This window comes from Mesoplodon bidens (genome assembly GCF_964165515.1).
Source record: "Mesoplodon bidens genome assembly, chromosome: 11".
Lineage (NCBI taxonomy): Eukaryota > Metazoa > Chordata > Mammalia > Artiodactyla > Ziphiidae > Mesoplodon > Mesoplodon bidens.
The window spans coordinates 26,522,250-26,541,573 of record NC_138167.1 but is presented as its reverse complement, the minus strand read 5'-3'; the positions used below and the strand labels follow the sequence as shown (position 1 = coordinate 26,541,573).

The 19,324-nt window shown below is 35.4% G+C and overlaps 1 protein-coding gene across 4 annotated transcripts in view; it reads right to left on the bottom strand.

The window, feature by feature from the left end:
- Nucleotides 1–135: 135 nt before the first annotated feature.
- The window catches only part of DNM1L (dynamin 1 like), a 63,665-nt gene continuing 44,476 nt past the window's right edge, over nucleotides 136–19,324 (bottom strand). Inside the window, exons 7-20 of one of the 4 annotated variants that reach the window (XM_081250092.1) lie at nucleotides 17,246–17,366; nucleotides 15,738–15,869; nucleotides 14,603–14,809; nucleotides 11,212–11,332; nucleotides 10,826–10,981; nucleotides 10,520–10,609; nucleotides 9,033–9,125; nucleotides 6,179–6,235; nucleotides 5,422–5,499; nucleotides 5,089–5,121; nucleotides 2,790–2,966; nucleotides 2,523–2,632; nucleotides 2,232–2,391; nucleotides 136–1,943 (exon numbers count right to left, since the gene is read on the bottom strand). In XM_081250092.1, coding sequence (XP_081106218.1) covers nucleotides 1,887–1,943; nucleotides 2,232–2,391; nucleotides 2,523–2,632; nucleotides 2,790–2,966; nucleotides 5,089–5,121; nucleotides 5,422–5,499; nucleotides 6,179–6,235; nucleotides 9,033–9,125; nucleotides 10,520–10,609; nucleotides 10,826–10,981; nucleotides 11,212–11,332; nucleotides 14,603–14,809; nucleotides 15,738–15,869; nucleotides 17,246–17,366 — 1,592 coding nt within the window. In that variant the 3' untranslated portion in view covers nucleotides 136–1,886. The remainder of the gene's footprint in view (nucleotides 1,944–2,231; nucleotides 2,392–2,522; nucleotides 2,633–2,789; nucleotides 2,967–5,088; nucleotides 5,122–5,421; nucleotides 5,500–6,178; nucleotides 6,236–9,032; nucleotides 9,126–10,519; nucleotides 10,610–10,825; nucleotides 10,982–11,211; nucleotides 11,333–14,602; nucleotides 14,810–15,737; nucleotides 15,870–17,245; nucleotides 17,367–19,324) is intronic. The other 3 variants (XM_081250091.1, XM_081250093.1, XM_081250094.1) reach the window with 3 other exon arrangements.

Sequence of the window (19,324 nt, the reverse complement as noted above, 5' to 3'; positions counted from 1 at the left end):
AGAAAGTCATAAAACTTTCATACAGTATAAGCTGTATTGCTATGTTCCAAAGTAGATTTATATGTTAAAAAAGCTATAGTTTATCTAAACCTTCTTCTGGGAGTAAAGTTAGGAAGAATTCATTTATTGACAAACTTTAATGTCACTTCATACCAGCAACTTTATTTACATAGTAAGAACATACAGGTATCCATTATAAATGTCAGAGATCATCTCTGCATTTCAGAACTTTACTCAGTTTAAGTGTCAACAAAAAGAGGTTTTTCTCTTTGCATACCTCTTGTCTCTGTTTTTCTTTTACACAGTGTGTAGTACTAGCAAGTGCATTATCATAGCAGGTAATGTTTTCAATTTGAAATTTGCTGGAGAAAGGTGCATTGTAAGTTTTCTTCCCCCCTTACAAATTAAAAAAGCTAGACTAGAATGGAAGTCATCTGACCTATCTGAAATAAGTAAAATAGGATGGCTGTAATTTCAAAACTGATGTTTAACAATGGCAGAGTGATTTTAAAGTATGCTAATAAACATTCTGGAAGCATGTATTCTATGAAGATGGTACTGCTAAGTATAAGTAAGTAGTACCATATCATATCAGACTGAATCTGTTTTTTTATGTTTGAGATCAGTTGCTGAGTCTCTTGTCTCTTAGTACAGTAAATGGGTGCCATTAGCCAAGAGTAACAGACATATTCATATGTTCCTGCCGATAGTCCTTCATAAATGTCGTAACTTAAAAATAGACTTTAATATCTGCAATATGTAATTTATCATTTTAAAACTTATAATGTAATTCATATCAAGAATCACCTGGGGAATTTTGGTAAAATGTGTATATGTTCTAAACCTTACTCCCAACCCCCTGAAAGCCTTTAGGAGTACGTGTGTGTGTCAGGATGTTTTTCTTTAAATAATAAAGCCCCACCATTACTTTCTATTCTAATGTACCTTGTTGGTGTGAAGCAAAAGTAACTATTAACAACTAATAGGAAGAAGATACACTTAAAATCACCACAGTATTTGGTTTTAAGTCCCACCTCCAAGTGAATCTTGAAGCATGGTCTGAGGGCTCCAATTTAAAAATGTATCTGAATTATTACTATTATATTTGAAAACCAAGGGGCATTTATTAGGACTTCTGAAAACTAAAAGGGAAGATGATCATTACCAAGTCTTACTAGATAATCAAGGCTAGATGTTCTTAATGCAGGAAAACATAACTCATGCTTCCAGGTTTAAGTAAGATCAAAGATTAATTTTTAACGCACCAGGGGAATGTGGACCCAGAAGTGGAAGGACTGTAGCTACACATATGCACATCACATCATTGTCAATGTTACAGATCCTCTCCTGTGTTCAGCTTTCTTACAAACACATCAAAGGTTTCTGAGAAGCTCAATAAAACTAAAGCAAAGAACAGGTGGAATAGTGACTGACTACTGAGTAACTTGTCACCCCACCTCTTTCAAAGCCAGTTCGGTTTAAATAATAGTGCATGCATTATAGTCGTATGACATGGTGTCTTGGTGCATTCTTGAAGGGCTATGGCAGCAGCTTTAAGACTACTAGCAGATTACACAGGTCATCTTATCCACAGACAAACTGCTTGTACAACTAGAACTATTAACAGTTCTTTTTAAGTTCAGATGAAACTGTCACAAGACAGACGATGTATTTTATATATACTAGGAAATTTTAGAAACAGCCATTTATTATTTGGATTAAATGTGTGATTCGTTCTGCAATACAGAGTATAATTTTCAGTTTATAGCCAGTCTTCACATGAGCAGCTTCATACCATTGCAATACACAGGAGTTCATAAATAAAATTCTACTCAAGTAGGCAGTAACTAGCAAGTCAGTGAAGTCTCAGTATGACATAGTTCTCTTCACCAAAGATGAGTCTCTCGGATTTCAGCAATAATTTGACTGGCTCCTTGTAATGCCTGCATTAAAGAAAATTATAAAAATTATAAATGCTTAAGTTATAATAACAAGGAATATCAAAGAAAGAATCTGAGTTAATGTGGGATAACCTCTCCACTTTATATGTGGTTGATTTACACTAACCAGTATCTTCTCTGAAATTTGAATCTAAGCAAGTGCCAACATAAAAAAAGATTAGCCATCATACAAAGACTATATATATCTCCAAGGATCAGAATGCATTTTAAACAATAAATGTTTATACCTACAACCCAAGTAAGAAAATTCAAAAAAATTCACAGTAATACCTTTAGCATATCAGCTGCTTCTTTCCTGCGCTGTGCCATGTCCTCAGATTCAGTCAGAAGATCATCCAATAAGGATGATTTATACAGCTGTCCTACTAACTCACTCTGAAGAGTATCTTTTACATGATTAACCAAAAAATGCATTACTGCCTTTGGCACACTGCAAAACAATCAGATAATCCATTTGATTTAGAATAAAAATGTAAATTTTAAAAAATATGTGTATTTTCAAAACAGATTATGAAATCATCTCGCAGTATTCTAGTCTGATTTATATAACATAGTACTAACCTGTCTTGAATATTCTTTCTGACAATAAGAAAATAAGATTTGATGAGTCGTTCAATAACTTCACAGTCTCGCTGTTCACGGGCAGATAGTTTTCGTGCAACAGGTACTGGCTAAATGGGGTGAGGGGGAGAAAAAAGTTACTTTTGTGCCATTTTGAAAGGACAACATTTAACATTCAATAAGTTTTTGAGACTTCAGTTCCTTTTGTCTTTTAAAGTGTTTATCTGGTAATTGGTTATTTGTCCTCAAGCAAATTCTGCAGCTTACCACATCCAGCAAATTCACAGCATGGCCTTTTTGTGGACTGGCTGGCATAATTGGAATTGGTTTTGATTTTTCCTCAGCTAGTAACTCCTCAGCTTTTGAAGTTTTCAGCATTCCTCTCCAGTTGCCTGTTGTTGGTTCTTGAACACCATCTCCAACCCCACCACCTCCAGATGCAACCTGAAAAAAACATGTTCCAAAACCTATACCAACCATATCAAACTGATATTAACTAAACAAAGTTAATTTCCTTTGACAGCAGTCAAGGAGAATACACATCCAGTAACCACCTGGAGTTTAATCTATTCAGAGAGATGGCAGGGTCAGAAAGAGATGATGGGTGGCATGTATAACTGGAACCCTGAGCTGTCTAAATAAGAGGTTCAGACTTCCCTGGTGGTGCAATGGTTAAGAATCCACCCGCCAATGCAGGGGACACGGGTTCGAGCCCTGGTCCAGGATGATCCCACATGCCGCGAAGCAACTAAGCCTGTGCACCACAACTACTGAGCCTGAGCTCTAGAGCCCGCAAGCCACAACTACTGAGCCCTCGTGCCACAACTACTGAAGCCCATGATGCCTAGAGCCTGTGCTCCACAACAAAGAGAAGCCACCGCAGTGAGAAGCCCGCGCACTGCAACGAAGAGTAGCTCCCACTCGCCGCAACTAGAGAAAGCCCACACGCAGCAACGAAGACACAACACAGCCCATAAAAAGTGTATTTGTAAAGGAAATAAAGAATGGCAGAAGTAACACTGTGGTTTATAAATAAATAAAAGGTTCTGTTGTAAACTGTTTGCAAGGCCTCAGCCAGTATATTTTAAATTCCTTTTTTATTATCTGCTAACTTCTCAAAATTTTTCCTCTTCTCCAACTCCTCTAACACTAGAGATTGTGGAAAAAGTAGAAGCTGCCCTTTACAACAGGACTGCTCATTAAAAGCACAAGAAAAACCAGAACTACTATTCACATTATTTCTTCGAAGTAACTTTAAACACTGTTGAACTATGACCTCTCTGAAAGTTCAATGAACTCATTCTCCAAAACTTAAGACTTTATATATTTCTCAAATCAGTTTATGTTCCTAATAGTCAATACCATAGGATAAAAGTAGAAATCCTTTACTTGAGAAAGGATCTGCTGAAAAAAATCTAGTGCTACCATTAACCACAAGTGCTCTTGCACCTTCTCTTTTAGGATATCTGTTAGTCTTGATTTCTAAAAGAAAAATAACTGTTTAGGATAATGGGGAAAACAGTAATTCATCAACATTTAAGAGATGTTTTTAGATGTTCTTTAAGATTTTACAATCTAAAATGGAGATAAAATGGCATCCAGAATTATAGATAGAAATAAAAATCGCTTATATAAATTTAACAGAGGAGTGTTACAGCAAATGTTAAAAAATGTTTTGGGTATCATTCTGAATCAAAACACTGGACAAAATTTGTCTCTAAAATGTAGTTAAGATAATGTATATCAATATACAGGTAGTATATTTATACGTTACTTTTAAAATGAGTGTATTTTTAAATGCGTGTTAACTATACGTGAATGATAGATCATATGAAATCTTAAGGAAAGTGAGCAAATTCAGAGTGATACCAGGAGTTAAATAAAAAGCAATGATTTAGATGGTTCTCTTAATACCTTAGCACAGTGGGCTGAGAGAAGATAAGACATTTATAAGGTTTTATTTGAGGTTCAGAATCTTAAACCTGGACAATAAGTAAGGAAAGGAGCTAAATGGCAAAAAAAAAGAGCTAAAAATAAGAATGGATCTGAATAACTTACAGATTATTTAATTTTTTTAAAGGTTATCAAGAATTGGCAACAATCTCAAACTCTCACAGTCCCCGTTCTGAATTTGCTTAATCTGTTGAGGCACATGTTAAACTACTAAATATATTTAGGGTGAAGAGAGCAAACTGAATGAAAGCATAAGAAAGAAGCCTTAGAGGATTCTCCATTAGCACTGGACAGATCTCAGAACCTTTAAAGAGGAAAAGTCCAAAAGTACAGTTTCCATCTCCAGAATTTTAATTCCCTACCAAAATATTAAATTCAACACTATTCTTGAAGGTAATAGAAAACAGTGGGAAAGGCTTTTGTTATTATTTAAAACAATGTTGAAACTAGAATACCATCTTAGAAGTTAGTTAGATAAGAGAAACATTAAAAACATAACACAGACAACAAGAGATGGATGCCACTGTTACAAACAAGTTCTTCGGTGGTTTTGAAGACAGTGTTTTGGTGAGAACCAAAGGTACCAACGTTTTCATTCTGAAGCAAGACTCACATTTTTAGTTTCTCTTCTGCTGTCCTGAATTAACTGTTAAAAGATATGTTAAAACATGCAGTTTAACAAGCAAAATTTAAATACCAATGGCTTGAAAATTTCCTCTTTAAATTCTTTTTCTGTGTGCATCATCTATATTGCAAGCAAAAGCATGTCAACAATAATTTATTTTATGAAGTATACATTGTTAAATTATTTTAAATTTCTATTAGACTAAAATTTGACCTTAGCACAATATCCCATATTAATATTCTGCTGTTCAGTGTATTGTTTCCAGATGATTATGTTGCACCAAACTAGGCATGCAGGCTTAGATTAAGAATCAGAACAGACCTTGCCATCAGCCTCAGCAGAAGCAGCAGGGGAGGGCTCCTGGGAGGCAGGTGCCAAAGCACTTGGAACTTTAGAAGACTAAAGGCAAAAAATGCAGGGAAAAAAATCAAGGATGCCAAAAATGCATTCAGAAACATTCTATAAATATGTATTTTCCCCTCTGTATAAAAATAGTAAAATAACATGAAAAAAATGTAATGGGACATAAAATTAATGTTTATTTTGCCTTATTTCCTGTACTATTGTCACCTTTAAGGCTTTCTTCAGATGAATTCCTAAGAAAAATCCAAATCCAAAAACTTCATTTTGATTTTGGAAGTTGATAAGATCTTTTCTGGTAAAGAATTCAAGGTAACAGATTTTTACACAAAAACTTTAATACATGCAACTATTACAGGTAACTAAAACCTGGTATGTACATAATGTCATCTTCTCTCTCCAAAAAAACCTTCTTGTTATAATAAAGTCATTAGTCATTTCAACTAGTTTTACAAAGTTGATAAAGTCACTGAATTTCTGTTAAAGCCTTGATATTTAAAATCCACCTTTAAGCATTTATTCCTATGTATTCAAAATATTTTATCTTTAAATTACTCAAAGCCTATTTTTAAACTTGTATACCTTTACTCAAACAATGAAATAGTGCCAATGGAATATTAAAGTGAGAAGAAAATATTACTCCTAGAACTGAGTAATATTCTGAGGCTTACCAATCCATCTTTGCATATTGGGAATATGCTTTAAAAACATTTTTTACCTTGTCTCGTGATACAGCTGAAGGTAATTCTCTTGCTAGCCTGTTTCTCCTTTGTTCCTATAAAACACAACCAAGCAGAAGATTCACGATTATCAGAACACAGAAATGTAAGCCTACTTAAAAAAAATATTCAGCTTAATTGAAAAGTGTGAATAACTTACAGTATATCCTCTCACTGTTGGGACTCATGCCATAATTATATTTTAAAACAAACAAGAAATCATTTAACCCAATGCTTCTCAATCTTTTTTTCTGCCCCAACACACCTGAGGGATATAATACAACGTCAGTAACATTGGCTTCCTGTACCAGGGGTTCTCAAGCGGACCAACATCATCTCTGCCTTTCCCACCAAGTTAAGAATCACTGATTTAAATTGTTCCCACATTAAAGTGTACATAAGCCTTCAGCATACCATATAGAATTTGAAGTGCACAGATCACAGAAAAATTAAGCAAAACCTTTAAAAATCATTCTAACCTGCACACGTTTGTGTTAAATTCACACAATTCTCACACACAAAACCATAAGAAATATCTATAAGACTGTTCTATTTTCTTTATCCTTAACTATCTCCAGGAAATAAATGTAATGTTGAAAACTGACAGTCCTTTCTGTAACCTGGCTAATTGGAACAGACTGATCACCTGCCCACTCTTCTCATCTGCTAATATTAGCAATGTAATTCTGATACTGAGCTAAAGCAACTGTAAATTCAAATTAATAGGTAATGAACACCTACTGTATGTCAAGCACCATGATAGGTGCAAGACTATGAAAATACAGAAGGATGTAGGTATTAATAGTGGCTCTTTCACAGGCAGCATCAAATACAGTAGGAAAGTATTTACATTAAATGAAGTCAAAATGCTCCTGAGTAGAAAGCATTTCATGAACACTCAAACTTGCAAAAAGGTGTAAATTAACAAAGCTTCACAATGATGTTTCTGGGTAAGAAAGTTTCTTAACAGAAATTTTACCCACTTTCCATTTATCCAGTGATAAAAAAATATAGCAGATAATAAAAATATATGGATTTTAACAATCTTCAGAATAAAAAGTTAGCATTTAAATATACATTTTGAAGAAGGACACAAAGCAAAAGGCAGAGGAATCTAGAGACCAGAAATTCTCACCCTAGTCTGTTACCAACCATTTATGACCTTAGCTGGCTGGCCCTGGAGACCTGGCTTACTTGCTTTGTTAACTTGTATGGGTTACCAACTCTCAAGCCCCGGTTTCCTAGTCTATTAACATTTCCCTCATAGGGTTGCTATAAAGATTAAATGAGAGGGCTTCCCTGGTGGTGCAGTGGTTGAGAATCTACCTGCTAATGCAGGGGACACGGGTTCGAGCCCTGGTCTGGGAAGATCCCACATGCCGTGGAGCAACTAGGCCCGTGAGCCACAACTACTGAGCCTGCACGTCTGGAGCCTGTGCTCCGCAACAAGAGAGGCCACGATAGTGAGAGGCCCGCGCACCGCGATGAAGAGTGGCCCCCGCTTGCCACAACTAGAGAAAAGCCCTTGCACAGAAATGAAGACCCAACACAGCAAAAATAAATAAATTAATTAATAAACTCCTACCCCCAACATCTTCTAAAAAAAAAAAAAAGATTAAATGAGAATATCCACATAAAGTTCTTTGACACATAGTCTTAAAACCAGAGACATTGATTTGTAAGAAAAATACTGATCTGAAATCATATCATAAATGACCTTGTCAGTATTAGAAAAACTGTTCCAGACAAATTTTCCATGACGGCTTCATTGTTACAAGAACTAACTCATATCTTAAGATAGTGTCTGCATGCTAATTTTTAACATAATAACTATTACCTAGTCCACTTTCTGAGTGTTTTAAAGTGCCTTACTTATATGCATTTTGGAATTTTTTCCTTCTTTTTTTTTCTGGCTGTGCCACACAGCTTGCAAGATCTTAGTTCCCCAGCCAGAGATTGAACCTGGGCCACGGCAATTCCCTGGAATTTTTTCTGACAATAGGAGTCACCTAAACTATGTAGCGAAAAAACAGTTCCCTATACCTGTTAAAGAGAAGATGCCCAGCAAAATAAGCACTAAAGTAACAGCTGTTATCATCTGTGGGTCTCAGGTTCCTCATCTGTTTAACCAAAGGGTCCCTTCCAGTTTAAACCCAGGGTCCCTTCCAGTTCCCAAATTCCACGTTTACAATATTCTCCCCACCCATATGCATAAGAGGAAATTAAATACAGAAGGGATTCAGGTCTTACTGGACTATGGAATTGCAGAAAATTTTACTGTTTTGGATAAAAGTGGCAGAGAAAAAACTGCATCCAGATAAATCGCTCTATCCACCAGCCTTCGCTCCATCTGAGCTATTATGCAACCTACAATGTTAGCCTCAAATGGAAAAAAAAAGGAACCATGAAATGCAGGAACCACAGTAATGGTGAAACAGTACTGTCTTTCCAAATTTACTATAAGTTAGGTAATTCTTGGAATGTTTCCTTCACAGCTTTCAGAGTCAAATGAAAACCATTTTAAACATCCACTTTGTTTTACATACTTCAGTCTAATAAACTGCAACAACAGTTACTGAAATGGAGCCAGGCAGTCCTTCAACACTAAATCAATGAATCCCAGATCATTTCTGAGTTACAGTTTCTCAAGCAGAAAATGAGAACAATGCCTCCAGGTGGTTTTGAGAATTAAATTTAAGAAAACAATGTAATGCCCTCAGCATACTTCTTAGCATATAACAGACAATAATATGGTGCATATATGTCTTATAGTTATTCCTTGCCCAGTAAACTTGATATAACTGAGCTAAAACATTTTCTCTCTCAAAAAAGACAAATTCAAATTGTATTTACCTCTATATTATTGTTCATTAACCCACAAGCATCAGCAAAGTCTGGATGTTTTGTGTTGATATAAGCCAATTCAATTGCCACTAAGTTATGGACCTAGAAAAAAATAAAATTAGGCTATATACAAAATGTGCCAACCTAATTTTACTTAAGGAAACATATAAACTTATTAAACAGATAATTCTAAAAGACAGTACAGGAAACTGATGCCTAAATAAATACTTGATAATTATACTCCAACTGACAGAGTTTATACCAAATAACAATTTGCTCTATCTTTTGAATTATCTATATTTTAGCATCTAAGATTGCATTTCTGACACTGAAGTAGTTAGAAGTATTTGTTAGGGAAAAAAAAAAGTTATCTACCTGATGCATATCTAACTTCCAAGCAGCTTTGCTATTAAAACCTTAGATCATCCACTACTCCATGTCAAAAGTTCAGGTTCAACAATAAGAAAACATCTCATAATCAGATGTAAGTTAAAGATGTTAACTTTATTAGGGTAAAGGATACATTTAATGACCTGAGATAATGATTGATTAGCCTTAATTATGAAGCACCTAGTTTAAATATATGTGGTTCAATTGGGACAATTGGGACAATAATCAAAAAGGAAAGTTGAAATTAATTTCTCTAGCGTTGTAGAGAGATTAAACTAACTCCTTCATTTGCACTGTGCTTACAAATCTTAGGTATCAGAACAGCATTAAAAGATCAAGAACCAGTGAAAATTATTTATTTAAATGAAATTCCAATGATTCTGATATCAGTGGGTAGAGTCTGAGATCAGGCTAACCACGTTCTTACTCACTTCAATCTGGTGGTTATGCTTGCTAGGGAAACAACTAAGCAGCAGCACTTACATTCTATACTTCCAAGGATGGTTTTGTACTCTTTAAGTAAATGTCCATTGGGGCTCACCATCCGGAGCCAAAGACCCAAATGCACTTTTAGAGACCAGAAAGGAAAAAAAGAAACCAGCCAACAATTAGAGGCATACGGACAATTTCAAATGCTTATTCCATATTTCTGCCAATTTCAGGATTTTTATTTTTAAGGATAGCAACCATGATATTATGGTATTAGGTCATCAAACAAGGAAACTGTACAAATGGCCAAATTACCCTGATATACATCAGAGTTAAAAAAAAAAAAAGAGCTTGCTATATGAAGGCTCAGTTTACTGAGGCTAAAGATAAAACTAACTTTCCATTAAATCAGTGCTGCTATATAATAAAGCAAAACTATTCACAATCCTCAACAGTAACTCCATTTTCAGGAAAATCTGTGGCTGCAGGCTAACAATGATTAAAATATGAAGAAAAATGCATTTTATACCAGAATTACTGAAGTTTCCTTTGAAATAAGACTGAAACTCGCTTCTTTTTCTTTTCAATACACTGGGAATCATTATGCCTAAATTCATAAAGCTGTACAAAATAACTTATTAACAGTGATTACAATGATTTATGAAATAATAGCTCACCATTTCATTTGTAACAGGCAACCGTTTACGAAGAAGACAAGTCACTACTTCAACTATGGCATCATGAAGTTTAGGGAACCGCAACAACTCCTATATGTGGTGGAAGAAACAGTCTTTTGTTTAAAGGAAAATTAAATAATCACTGAAGTACTGAATCAGATTTGGAAGCTACATTTCAAATCACTTTTAGATAAGGGAACTACATTTTAACTTTCAGCCCATCTTCTATGTTTCCTCCTTCCCCTTGAAACCACCACCTCATGTCTTTTACTACTTAACCTGAAACCTGTTACATTTCTCAATTACCTGTGTACTGTAATTGCTACAGTGCTGAATGATCCTTTGCATTTCTTCATGAACCAGTTCCACACAACGGAGGCTGGGCTCTTCCAGACGTTTGATTTGCCGTTTGACTAGTAACTCAAATGAAACTTCAGGCACAAACAAAGCAGGACGAGGACCCTAAAAAAATAAAACTATGAGCTCTTATTATAGCCACATATAATTTTGGTTCTTCCCTAAGTTTAAAATAAATCACGTTTTTGGTATTTTTCATAAAAAAGCACTTCGTAGTTTCAAGAATGAGGGCAAAATAACAAAGTATACAATTCACTAAAAAAGGATAGAGTTATATGGATTAAAAATAATCTTTAACCTCATTTCAAAAAATTCTAAAGGTTAAGCATACTCACAGTTGCATTTCTAATGGCAGTCAAAATGTCAATAGTGTTAAGGCCACCTAGTGGGTCAACAGATTCTAAGGTTCGCCCAAAAGTCTCATGGAAAATATAACATATTCTAGCACCACCGCATCTGAAAGGCAATGAAGTATATGACTTCTAGTATTACTAAAAGGGAGGAAGCTACAAGTTAGAAGTCTCTCTGTAGGCTTTAAGACTGTCTCAGATGAACAATCACACTTAGACCATTTCCATGTGTTCTCAACTCCATTATGAACCAGTTTCTCTAATTTTTTTAATGAGGAAAGGAGTCATTTCACAAAAGGCATTCACATATGCACGTGCACACTGAGTAACTATTCTTTCAGAAAACATCAGTTAACTAAGAACTACTAAACATTTTTCTCTGCCCTAGTTTTCTTCAACTAGACTATGAGCTCCTTAAAGATAAGAAACAATGTCTTATTTCTATTTATTCACAATCTAGAGTAGAGATCAGCAAACTTTTTCTGTAAAAGGCCAGATAATAACTACTTTAGACTTTTCACAACTCTGTCACAACTCGCCAATTCTGCCATTGAGCACAAAAGCAACCACAGACAGTATGTAAACAAATAAGCACAGATATGTTCCAATAAAACTTATGCCCACTAAAATTTGAATTTTATATAATTTTCGCATTACAAAATATTCTTCTTTGAATTTTTTTTCAACCATTTAAAAGTGCAAACATCATTCTTAGTCAATGGGCTATATATAGTTTGCCTATCCCTGCTTTAAACAAATTAAATCTCTGGGCCTATATACTGGACACCTTGTGTTTCCTATCTTAATGACTAGAAACCCTGATTATTATCTTTTATTTTTTTCATTCAAGTCTAGTTGAAAATTTACAAGTACATTTATATCTCCCCAAATCATCCCATCTTCTCTGTTTTCACCATCACTATTCACTACTTTCTTACAGTAGTCTAGGCAGAAGATACCAGCCTAACATTATGCTAAGTGAAATAAGCCAGACACAAAAGGACAAATATTGTATGATTCTCCTTATATGAAATATCTAGAACAAGGAAATTCATAGACAGAAAGTAAGTCAGAGGTTACCATGGGCTGGGGGAAGAGGGGAACACAGATATATTGCTTATTTGGATACAAAGTTTCTGTTGGGGTAATAAAAAATTTTGTAAATAGATACTATTTGATGGTTGTACAATACTGTGAATATACTTAGTGCTACGTATTATACTTTAAAATAGCTAAAATTACCAATAACTGGTCTCTCTGCCTCCAACTTTTCCCTTCTCCAAATAGTTTCCATAATGACCAGAATATCCTTCTAAAATGGGTTACTCCTGTGACCAAAAGTGTTTTATTTTTTTATAGTAGGAAGTTCTTCAAATTCTGAAGATACTAGACTTTCCCCAGTCTTGTTCTTAGACACCTTTCCTGCCTTACCTCCTGTTACATCCCGTCATTGTATATGCCATTCTCCAAATTCGCCCTGCGTTAATCTTTGCTGTTCCAAAGCCTAAAATACCCTTCTACTTACTGCCTTCCCATATTCTATTGAGAACCCAACCCAAATGCATTCCTAACTACGGAGCTCTCCCAATCCTTGAAAGAAATGAAAGTGGTCTCTCTTCAATGTTCTAATAAGGCTTGATTAGGTAATTACAAAGATATTGCTTAATTAACTACTTATAACACTGTCCATATATGTTACATGCACTTTTCTGGTTATGTATTATATTTAATAAGAAGTATTTAATTAAAAATTATACTCCTTTTACCACCTAATCAACCCTTGTGTTCCCTTGACCTACCTTACCCACTGAACTCTTTAAAGGTTTATCTTAGTAATCTTTATTTCCCTTAATATGCATACATTTAAAACCATTCAGTAATTAGTTTGTTAAATATTCTATGGCATTAACTCACATAGAAGGCTACCTGGGTCACATGAAAGTACATAGAACTTTATATACATACATACAAACACAGACATGAAGTATGTGTATAATTGGAGAAATCTGAATAAGCTGTGTGGATTGCACCGATGTCCATTTTCTTGCTTTTTATTGTACTACAGATATGCAGGATGTCAACGCTGGGGGAGACGGGGTGAAAGGTGAATGGGACCTCCCTGTACATTTAGTTGCAACTTCCTATAAGTCTATAATTATTTTTCAAAATTAAAAGATTTTTTTAAAGGTGAGAGTTTAGAGAAATGGATATTCTTTTATATTGCTAGTAGTAAAACAATACAATCGGGCTTCCCTGGTAGTGCAGTGGTTAAGAATCCGCCTGCCAATGCAGGGGACATGGGTTCGAGCCCTGGTCTGGGAAGACCCCACGTGCCGCGGAGCAACTAAGCCCATGCACCACAACTACTAAGCCTGCACTCTAGAGCTCGTGAGCCACAACTACTGAGGCCCACGCACCTAGAGCCTGTACTCTGCAACGAGAAGCCACCGCAATGAGAAGCCCACGCACCGCAACCAAGAGAAGCCCCCGCTCGCCACAACTAGAGAAAGCCTGCACGCAGCCAATGAAGAGCCAACATAGCCAAAAATAAACAAAATCAATAAATTTATAGAAAAAAATACAATCTACTAATAGTATAGCAATAATAAGAGACTTTGAGGATGCTATATACCCTTTCATCTAGTAATTCCACTTCTAGAAATTTAACCTAAGGGTTTACTTGGATACATGGCCCAAAGATAGTCCATCACAGCATTGTTTATATTTGTGTATAACTGAAAGCAAACTATCAATAGTAGGGGACTGGTTGAACAAATAAGAGTGTATGTCTAAAAAGTAAAATACTATGTAAATCTTAAGACTGAGAATACAAATATACAATTACTACTAGTTGTTTGTGACATGTTGATTTACAGAAATGATTCCATAGCATCTGATTTTTAAAGATGTGTATTACAGGCAGTTATATGTTTTATAGAAGCATAGAAAAATGTCTAGATTAATGCCAAGGTAACAGGGATTATTTCTTAATGATGGAATTAAAAGCAATTTTGTCCTTACGTTTTACTCTTTTTACTTATCTGTATTTTTGTAGTTTTTCATGAACAATTATAGCGTGTATTAAAGAAACAACAAACATTTTTTAAATTATGAAAATTTTATAAATGCTTATCAATTAAAGTCTTGTTTTTGAAGAAAGCCCTGAAACTTTTACCGTGCTTTACATAATTTATAAAGCATTTTACATACATATGAGACATTATCATTTCTACAAAATGATATTCCTGTTTTACAGATAATAGATTACAATCAGATAATCTCAGAGTTAAGTCACTGTAACAAAAGATCTTTATCTTTTATCTTTATCTAACCTATCAATCAGGTAACCAAATCCATAGAGAAATTTCTTACTTACAGCTCTGAAGTTTCAATATATTTCGCAGTTCCTTCAATAGTGTTACAATATTCTGTGGCAAATTTGGTAATAAGCTGGAGTAAAGTAGCACTTTTATCATCCACAGGTTCACCATAGCTATTTAGAAGAGACTGATACTGAGCAGCTAGAACATTTATTCTTGTTTTCAACTCTGGTAAGCAATCTCTGATGTGATGCATCAGTAGCCTAACAAAGATTAGAAAGGAAGGATTTTAAAGTAATTGTGTATTTTGAAGACCCAGGCAGGTCAAATTTTAAAATGCAAATAATAGGGAAACCTGTCCATTTGTCCTGATAGGAAATAATGCAATCTTAGACTAGAAGGTAAATATGTAGCCTGAAAAAAATGACATGAAGGAAACCATCTTAGTAAATGGTTTTTAAATGTGCCTTCAACCCATCAAATTGTAGCAACTGCTAGAGAATCAAATATAAATTTAAAAAAATTTTTTTATATTATTGCAGTTACCTCAAAGAAAGTAAGCTACTCAATCCAATTCTACCTACCTTATTTTGGTTTCTGACTTATCTTTTACGATGGGTACTCAGCATAGTGAAAATCAATCTTGTTAAGATACATATCCATCAGCCTTTAATTTATTTAGGGAATAAGCCAAAAGTAAAAGAAAATAGCTTTTACTTCAGTCATTTATAAATTGTTTAGAAAGGTCTTCTAATCCCTCTACCATCAGTGCATACTCAGAATTCAAGGTATATAGTTTACATTCTTTTTATGAATAGGAATAGAAGACATCCTAAATTAAGAATAGGTTATGTGAAAATTATAAATCTTAATTCAGTTCCTGAAATACAAAATGGAAATGAAGTCATCTGCCATCTAGTTCTATCATCAAAAGTAAAATGACTGTCAAGAATTACACGATTAAGGTATTTTAAAATTCACTTGAGCATTCCTAGACTACACGATGATTTAATGCCAACCACCTCAATAAAAATAAATATCTACATTATAAGAACCTACTATACAAGAAACAAAAAGTGAAATTTTACAGACAAGGACATTATAAAAATGTAAGGAACTGATAATCAAAGGTCTCAGACACCTACTGGCAACCCAGAAACATCTCATTTTCCAAAAGGTAAAAAATGTTACCTGTTTAAAGTCCTGGCAAGATACTTTGTTCCATTTCTATTGGCCAGAGATGGGTATTTCTTTTGAAGGAAAGCATATTCATCACGGATTGAATCAGTTACACTCTTCTTATTATTAATATCTAGCTGGCTCCTAAGGTTGAAAAATAACAAAACTGTTCAACTAAAGTCAACTGTGGTATGGTACTAAGTACTCTGGATAGTGAGGAGGATGATGATGATGATGATGATGGCACCAGGCACTGTCTATAATGCCTGACGTGAATTGTTAATTCTCACAATCAGTCTATGCAATAGGTATTATCCCATTTAATAGCAAAGTAACTAAGGCCCAGGGAGATTAACTAACTTACCCAAAGTCACATATTAAGTAGTTCAGCCAAGATTCAAACTGTGTGACTTTTAAGTAAGCAATGCCTGAATAATTTAGGCCTCATTATTACCATTAACTACAGTCAAAAGCAGTACTCTTAAGTAACAGGGATAAACAGGTGAAAATATATGTGTCTTAATCAACTGTATATTTTATCCATGGACAGGCAAGTAAATTGAAGAGTAGCCATCTACAAATACAACAAACAGTTTTATACCACCTGCTTGCCTGAAAAGAGATAATAGGAATTAAAAAAAAAAAGAGTAGGGGTAAGGGAGAAGGACATGTGATAAGAAGCAGACAACTGTAAAGACATCACTTAGTAACATTTTCATTTTAAAAGGTCTGAGACCAAAGATGTTAGGAGCCATTTAAACCCACATTATATCTAGTTTGTAGATGAACTAGGAGTAGAACCCAGATCTCATGACAATTTCAGTGCTTCCTATTTTATAAAGGCTTTGGACTAAGATCTCCATTTGAATCTGGCTCTGCTTTCACCAGCCATGTGATTTTGGTAAATGTATAACTTAAGTTTTCTGATTATAAAACAGACCAATATACATATCTCACAGGGATGTTGTAAGGGTTCAAAGAGATACCCTTAAAAAACTTCTCAGAGTAGAGCGTCTAAAACTTAAGTAGACACTCAACTGTAGTTAGTTTCCTTTCCACAATTTTTAATTTAACCTACTTATAATTAGGATACCTTTAATAAAATTTCTCCAAGTCACCTCCTGGCAATTACATAGAATCACTAATGCTAGGGGTTAAATCGATCTATTAAAATACTACCACCTTAAGAACTCTTGACTGGGCGTAAACTAAATAATACGTTTTTTTATCCAGTGCCCTCCTCATACGTAACGTAATAGACAGGGATTTTTTAAGCCTAGCCATTAAATTTTCTTCCATTTTGTGGCACTGCTTACTTTAGAAACACTTTCTATTTAAAAATATCTACAGGAGGCTTTAGTGAATCTCTTCCTTTAGAGCAATGAATTCTTTAGCAATACCAAGATTACAGTAAAAGGGGAAAAAGTAGGGACACCATCACATTTCAGACTGATTCAAAAAATTCAGATTTGCTTTGAAATGAGAATGCTGCAATTCTTATCCCATTTTTGATTGCTAACCTGTTAACTATTCCAATTATTCCCAGTTTGACTGGTATAACCCTTCCCATCAATACATCCATGGCATCAGTACCCGCATCCATGAGATCGAGTTTAGTGATTACAGCTAGGGTTCTGCGACCTGGTAAATGCAAAAAAGAAAAGAAATGACCCATTAAATTAAGCTATTAAGTATTAATAAAGGAAAATCCTAATCTATAATCCCACCTAACATTACCGTTGCCATCATTTTGGTAATGTTTTTCTAACCTTTGCTTACAAATACTTTTTCAAAACTACTTTTTTTATTTTTTATTTTTTTTTTTGCGGTATGCGGGCCTCTCACTGTTGTGGCCTCTCCCGTTGCGGAGCACAGGCTCCGGACGCGCAGGCTCAACAGCCATGGCTCACGGGCCCAGCCGCTCCACGGCATGTGGGATCCTCCCAGACCGGGGCACGAACCCGTGTCCCCTGCATCGGCAGGCGGACTCTCAACCACTGCGCCACCAGGGAAGCCCCTCAAAACTACTTTTAATCATCAATGTTTAATTTTAAAATTTTTTCACATGTAATTTTTTATTAGCTCTTCGGGCTAACTTTTTTATTAGCATTTTAAAAATTTGTTTGAAATTCACTCATGCCTAGTGAGTGAATTTTTGCAGAGCACAAATACACTAATTTTTTTTTTTTTTTTTTTTTTTTTGCTCATTACAATTTATTCTTTCTTTCTGCCCACCCCTCGGCATCTCTTGCCACATAACCAGCCCACCCAACACTGTCTTGGGTTCAGGGCTGCTTCACAGAGGTACACAGCTCCACTGGTTCCAATCACAAGGCATGGGATATGATGCAGACTGTGACTAATTTTCTGTGTGACTTTGTTGGCTCTGTATGGTTATATACGGGGAAGCCAAGTTTGTCCAGAGCCTGGGTGTGGACAAACAACATATGGGAGACGAGACCCGGGCCCCGGTACTCAGGCAGCGTGACCCCCAACCACACTTCTCCTGTCTAGTCCATCAGGGACCAGGACACAGGGGTCCCCTCATGCCCCAGCAGGCAGAAGGTGGGGAAGGCCTGGATACAGCGCTCAATGAATCGCTAGCTCCTCTCATTGCCACCAAAATGCCAGAATTTATTCACCATGCCAGCGTGGACAGGATCCAAGGATGAGAGTTTAAACATCTCTTGGTTAATGGCTTTTTTTCAGTTTTATGAGTTTTGACAAATGCAATGTCACCACTACCTCAAAACAAAACAGTTCCATTGCCCCCCAACCCCCACCAAAATTTCCTTGTACTATCCCATTCCTAGTTTTGTCTTTTCCAGAATGCTATATAAATGGAATCATATATATAGCCTTTTGGGTCTGGCTTCTTTCACTTGGCATAATGCTTGTGAGAGTCATCTATTTTGTTGCATGTATCAATAGTTCATTCCTTTTTATTGCTGAGTAGTATTCCACAGTGTGGACACACTATAGTCTAGTTATTCATTCCCCATTTGAGAAACATCTCTGTTTTTCTCAGTTTTAGGAGATTAAGAATAAAGCTACTATAGATATTTGCATACAGGTTCTTTATACGAACATAGGTTTTCATTTAACATTGGTAATAACCTAAGAGTGGAATTACAGATTTAACTGTTTAAGAAACTGAGAAACTGTTTCCCAAAGTGGCTATACCATTCCCACCAGCAATGTATGAGAGTTCCAGCTGCTCTGCATAATGTCCAATTTTACATATGGCATTTTTCAATTAGAAGCATTTTTGTATTTTGGTCCAAATCTACAAAATCATCCTTTTTAATGATTCCATATTCTATTATTATCTTATCATTCCTACTGTGGGCCATATATTGATTCTAATTTTTTATAAATAATACTGGATTGGATTATTTCCTTATACTATATTACTAGATTAAGATCACTAGATCAAAAGTATGATTATATTTATGGCTCAAGGGTCAGTTTAAAATAGAATTAATGTGGGCTTCCCTGGTGGCGCAGTGGTTGAGAGTCCGCCTACCGATGCAGGGGACACGGGTTCATGCCCCGGTCCGGGAAGATCCCACATGCCGCGGAGCGGCTGGGCCCGTGAG